Source organism: Spea bombifrons, chromosome 2 (genome assembly GCF_027358695.1).
Source record: "Spea bombifrons isolate aSpeBom1 chromosome 2, aSpeBom1.2.pri, whole genome shotgun sequence".
NCBI classification, from domain to species: Eukaryota; Metazoa; Chordata; class Amphibia; order Anura; family Pelobatidae; genus Spea; species Spea bombifrons.
Window position 1 is genome coordinate 130621953 of NC_071088.1, and position 6000 is coordinate 130627952.

The window sequence follows — 6000 nt, forward strand, 5'->3', positions numbered from 1 at the left end:
GCAGGTCCAGGAGACACCATAAGCTGGCAGCAGATCTGGGGCAGATTGTCCTATATCATGCCCCAGGTGCTCCACTGCTCACTGGGCTGGTTAGGAAGTCCTGATCTCCCTTGGACTCGGCCCATTTACACCGTTCTGTGCCTAGCTGACATAGCCTCTAGTATTTCTTCACCATGTGTGCTTCTGGGTCAAAGCATCAAGATATACATCTTAAGTAAGAGTCCTTCACCAAGGTCGGTGCAGAACTTTAGCAGCCATCACTACTTGAGGGGCAATCACAGCTCCTGAACCTACACTGAGAGTGCCCCAAACTGAAAAACTGACATAGTTATGGAGTTCATCTGAAATACTCTTGGGTTTGATGTGGCTAAGCAGGGCAGACCATAGTGATTATAAGAACCCACCATTATTACAAGAAGGATAACACATATTACAACTACAATAGACAAACATACAATTGTTTCCTTCTCCAACTATAATTTTCTCCCCATTAAAGTGCTATTTATGGATATTTGTTGGCATAATGTACGGCATATCATTAAAAAAAATGAGGACGCCAACGTACGTTAATACACAGTTCAGCTTGTACTAATTACTACAATGTTTTCACTCAGATTATGGCAAACTCTACAAAGGCCAATGGCCTTCTAAACAACACAACGACATGGAGCAGGGGTCCTGGAATGTGAGGGAACTTTCCCACATTCATTTGTACAGCGACTGACAGCCAGGAGGACAAACAATTATGTTGGTTTTCCTTTTTTTTTTCTTGGTTTGTTTGTTTCAAAATGAAATTTCTTTTAAATATTTTCATTTTACACAAACTATTGAACTAAAAACAAAAAAACAGACACAATCAAGATTTTTTTCAAACTTTGTGTCGCAATAATTGTGGCCTCTTTGGAGCTTGTAGTAAATAATGAGAACATTTGAAATTATCTCTGGCAGTATTTTAATACCTTTAACTTTATGAGTGACAGGGGGGGTCCGTCCCCCATCTACGTATGTAGGGCTTGATTATTTGGGGCATTACATTATAAATTATTTCTAGCCTGGTCCTTCGGCCAATTGCAGAAGGAAACAAAGAAAAAAAAATATTTCAGTGGCAAACTTTGACTTTTAATAGCCCCGCGCCTGCAGGGTTCCGCAGAGCCGGAGCTGACTGGCGGTGTGAAAATAGCTGGGGGGTTGGGAGAGGAGCAAAAGGCATGTGGAGGGATTCTTGCATTTGCAAGGAGGGCTTCATAGAAATTTAAAGGGACCTCTCAGCATTAAAGTGCATATGATGGCTCAAGAGTCCCTTTAATATGACCTGAACCCTCGGTGAGCGATTCGGCATTCCATCACACGTGGCAGGAGTGCATGTTGGGAAAAAAGAATTAAAGCGATACAAACATTCCAGACGAAAAGTGAACCATGTCCAATCTGCTATCAAGTGAAAGGCATATGTTACTGTACATTTTCTCAAAAACAGACAAAATAATTATTCTTCAACAATCCAATATTAAGTTTTATAGAATGACCTACTGGAGAGAAACAATACCCAAATACCACGTTATCTCTGCTGTGCATTATATTTGTTTTACTTTTGACTTGTGTCCCACTATCAATACATCGATCGCTTTATCAATCAGCATATAAATCCGGCGCATTAAGAAACATCAATAGATTAAATAGACGCAGAGGGCCAACGTTTGAGACATCTCATCCCATGTCTACAAACTTTTTGCTCCAATAAATGACTCCTTATCAGTGAGATACTGGGACGTGTCCAGCTGGGAATGGTTACCCTTGTATGTTTTAGCATGTTAGGTTAGATGTTATTCCTTGAGTATAGAACATAAGCATAAACCGACATCGCATCAAGGAAAACGAATAGGCTTTCCTTATTACTAGCAGAAGGGCACCAGGTCTGGGAATGTGATTAAAGAGAATGTAAAAGACTTTGACCAACTCCAAAAATGTAAATGAAAAACATGCCAGGGTACCTGTGATACACTTAACCCCTAATGTTCAGGCTTAATGGGTATGGCCCCATCCATAGAACAAGAATCGGGTAACAATTTAAAATAAAAATAAAATAACCGCCTATACTTAATTTTAAAACAAGAAAAAAAAAAAGATTTTTTTTTTTTAATAATGGGCTCGGTATCCTGGGGCCCACTGGTTCGTGGCAGGACTACATTTCCTATGATCCAGAGAGCAGACGATTTGTTTGTGAGAGCCCACAACACACAACGGGTTAACCGTTGCAAAGTTTGAAATAATTATACGCAAAGACAAAGCCAGCAAGAAACTCAATTATTAGAAAAGGTAAATCACTGTCCAGTACTGGAATGGGAAGCTCAGATAGCCCTAAGTGTGCAATAATAAGTATTATCAATTTACAACCAAAAATCCGACACAGATAAAATGGGTTACCGACCTCTTGCCAAAATAAAAATTGATATACATCCTCATGTTAACAACCGCATTGCAATTCATATCAAATTGAGCAAATATCCACATTGAACTAATTACAAATGATGCCTACTGGTTTGGGATGACATAATCTGCCATGCTGGTGATATTTTAATATATATATACTAATATTTGGGACAATTTGCACTGATTTAGCTATTCAGCTCAGAAAAAAAATGTGACCCTTCCTGAACCCATCTTGTCCTTTGTATGTTAGCTTCCCAATGGGTTCTGCAGCAGCTTGCACCCATGTGGGAGGGTTATCCCAAGCCAGATCTTATGAATTCCAGGGACTTGATGAATACCCACCCCCCACACAGCCAAATCACTGCCATGGATACTCAGTACTACTTTATACCTAAGCATTTGAATTAGAATGTTGAGGACACTTAAAGAATTCTCCCTGCACAGTGTTTGGAAGCAGCCTATTTCTGCATAGCTGGAAGTACACCAATTCCCATTGACCTGCTGAAACATGTCAGCAAGTATACTCACTCCTCAGAGCTCCGATCAGCATGTTGCCATCCTTGATCAGCTCCTTAATAAACTTATTGGTCCGATCCAACTCGATTTCGTGGCATTTCAGCCTTTCCCTGAAGTCAGGACTGTCCAGGTAGGAATCGCTGAACTCCAGAGGTGGTAGACCCATCGCAGATGACTTGGAGGAAACGACCAAGTGATACTTTGTAACAGGGCTTTCCAAAGTTTCCAAAACAAAGATCTCAAAACAATCCGAAGCTCCTGCAGAACCACCAAAGATCCTCAGGGTTCTTCTCCCATCCAAACGAACGAGTGAGTCTGGCTGCAGCCACTGCCACCCAGCAGCATTGTCCCCAGGATCTCCACTCCTGAAGGCACAGAGGAAACTCACTTGGGTGCAGACATTTCCGGCAGTGCTGTCTGCTTTTTTTCCTTGTCCTTCCCCTCCCTCCAACACCGAGCTGGGCTCTGGCTGTCCTGAAAGCCTCTGATCTGTGCTGCAGCCTTTTGGATTAGATCACCACCAAGAAGTCCCACCACAAGCTGTGAGCTGAGCCAAAAAGATCTCCTGCTTACAAGATCCCCAAGCAAGGTCACCTACAGGTCACCTTACATTCCTAGATAAACCCTCCATTGAGAAATAAACTATATCCCTTCCTTTGTGCAAAGATCCTCCATAAACCAGTCCAGAAAACCCTTGATGTTCCTAGAATTACAGGGGGAAAAAAAGAGAGCCACTGGTGGACTTTGTATTAGAATGATGACATCACACCGTGGATCTACCTCATCTGTAAAGTTTCCACTGTCTGCCTGGGAAAGTTAGAAAGAATTAGGGGGAGGGGAGAAAATATAAATTCGAAAAGTTAAGAGATAGAAATTTGAGACAATATTGCATGTAGGCTGCCATCTATAGGTTTCAGTAGGAACAGAACAAAAAAAATAAATTTCAGCCAAATTTAACATTTTTTAAATTCAATTTTAAAAAAAAAGTTAATGTTGCTCTGTGGGGCGTTTTATTATTTTATAGGGAACATTAATATATTGAGATCATTTTTTTTAGTTTGGATATTTTCCCTGTGTAATTTCTATTGCCAGACAAGAAAATATATAGAATTAAGGGGAAAAAAATTATTGCCATTTTAAGGTGTAATTTTAATTTTCAGTTACTTTTTGTATAATTACTGCGGGTTATATGGTCAAAATACTTTTTTTTCTAAAATATATATTTTTTGGAGTGAACTACCATGTACATGTTTCTTGGTAAATTTAAAAAAAAAATCAGATTATTTGATTTTTCCATTGTTCGTTATGAACAAAATTTAAGTTTTCGGATATAGAAAATACTAAAGCAAGGATACTCCGAGAATCCAAATTACATTTTTAGCTAAGAGATTGTAGAAAACAAGTAAGTAGCACTAACTGTACCCAGTCAAATTGTAAGTTTGCGCTCCAGAGTATGATGGCGCTATATATAACAATAATAATAATAATAATAATAATAATAATAATAATAATGTCTGGAATATTATATTATGCAAATGCTAGAACTGATTTAAATCGACCCAAATCTATGGTAATTACTGATTTTTACTAATTTGCACCAAAACAGCAATTTATACACACTACCTGATGACAGACATTTTCAGGTTACATTTTGTTATTGAATGAAGATTAAACATGAATAGATAAAATTATTATTATTATTTATTGTTTCATATTCCGCAGCACTGAACACCACTCCATGGATATTACATTCTGCCATGTTGTCTTCCAAATCATTTTACCACCCACCGCTTTTATATCTCGTGGGATCTAAATTCACTTTCACTTAAACCCCCACTTTCTAGGGTGTGAGGAGTGGGATGGAAGTCAGCCACAGAGTTCCTTCCCGGTTATGATGTTGTTAAAGCTTATGCTATTTGTTATTCAGTGTAATCCTTTTGGAAATATTTGGTTTTAATAATAAGGGACTATGTGGCCCCATGAAAGTGGTAAACCGTGGCAGAGTTAGTATAATAATTTCATGGTCAATTAAATTTATATTGAAAAATAATAAAAGTTTCTTAGCTTTCTGCCGAACACAGGCATTCCGATTTATAGCAATTAATATTAGCATTGGTAATGTTCATCCGGGGAGGGGGGAATGATTGCCATTAGAGTCAAGAAGGATTTTTTTACGCCGTGGGACAGCCTTGGTTCAGTAGGTGCTTTTTGCTACCATTATGTTGTGGTTGATATCCCTGCTTGAATGCAGGTGGCCCAATTAACTGTATTTTGTAAAGGTAAAGTAAAGGTTTCCTTGGAGACGGCTATTAAAACTATTTTGGTAACCAACTACATAGACTCTTCATGATGGGCTTCTGAAGGGTTAATATTTAAAAAGCTAATTTAGAGATGTCTCGGGTATGGATAAGGGTACTTGAAAAGCTTAAGACTTTAGGTCTTTTTTTCAAACTATGTAACTATGCTGTCCCTTCTCCTCTGCCATCCCTACAAAGGCCATTTGGACCACCGAGCTGCCGCCAAGGACTGAGTATAAAGTAGACATAATATTTTAATAAGTTATTTAGTAGGAACTACACAGAATGTTAAACAGGCTGCTCCCAAGCCTGCTGACCAGGCCTGGACTGATATTTGAGCAAACTGGGCAAACGCACAATGGGTCACTTGTCCCGGACCTTTTTTCTAATTATAGCAAGCCATTAAAATATGGCCCAGAGGCTCTGGGTGAAACGCTTCTTCTCCGGGTCACTCCGGGGAAACACCAGGCGCGCTTCACTCCCTCACTTCAAAAATGGCGAGTGTCCCGTGACATCAGTGGGACCTCCAACCCGCATCTCAAAAGGTTCCTCTTGGTAGTCGGATCCAGGGAGTTCCGAGGTATGTTTTTATAGTTTTATGAGGTGTCCTGAACTGCAAAATGTAGTATTTTGGAAAAGTGACAGATCTGCTGTAAGTCCCCTTCCGGTTAATACTCTAGCTGTCATTAAAACTTTGGAAAAAAGGAAAAAGAGAAATTGAAGCAGATCAGCTACTTTTCCAAATTTTGTATTTCACAGT

At 39.3% G+C, this 6000-nt stretch overlaps 1 protein-coding gene across 1 annotated transcript in view; it reads right to left on the reverse strand.

Moving 5' to 3' along the window:
* Window positions 1–3813, reverse strand: part of ARHGAP42 (Rho GTPase activating protein 42) — a 113716-nt gene extending 109903 nt beyond the window's left edge. The window contains exon 1 of the mRNA XM_053456514.1: window positions 2956–3813. Coding sequence (XP_053312489.1) covers window positions 2956–3109 — 154 coding nt within the window. The 5' untranslated portion in view covers window positions 3110–3813. The remainder of the gene's footprint in view (window positions 1–2955) is intronic.
* Window positions 3814–6000: the final 2187 nt, after the last annotated feature.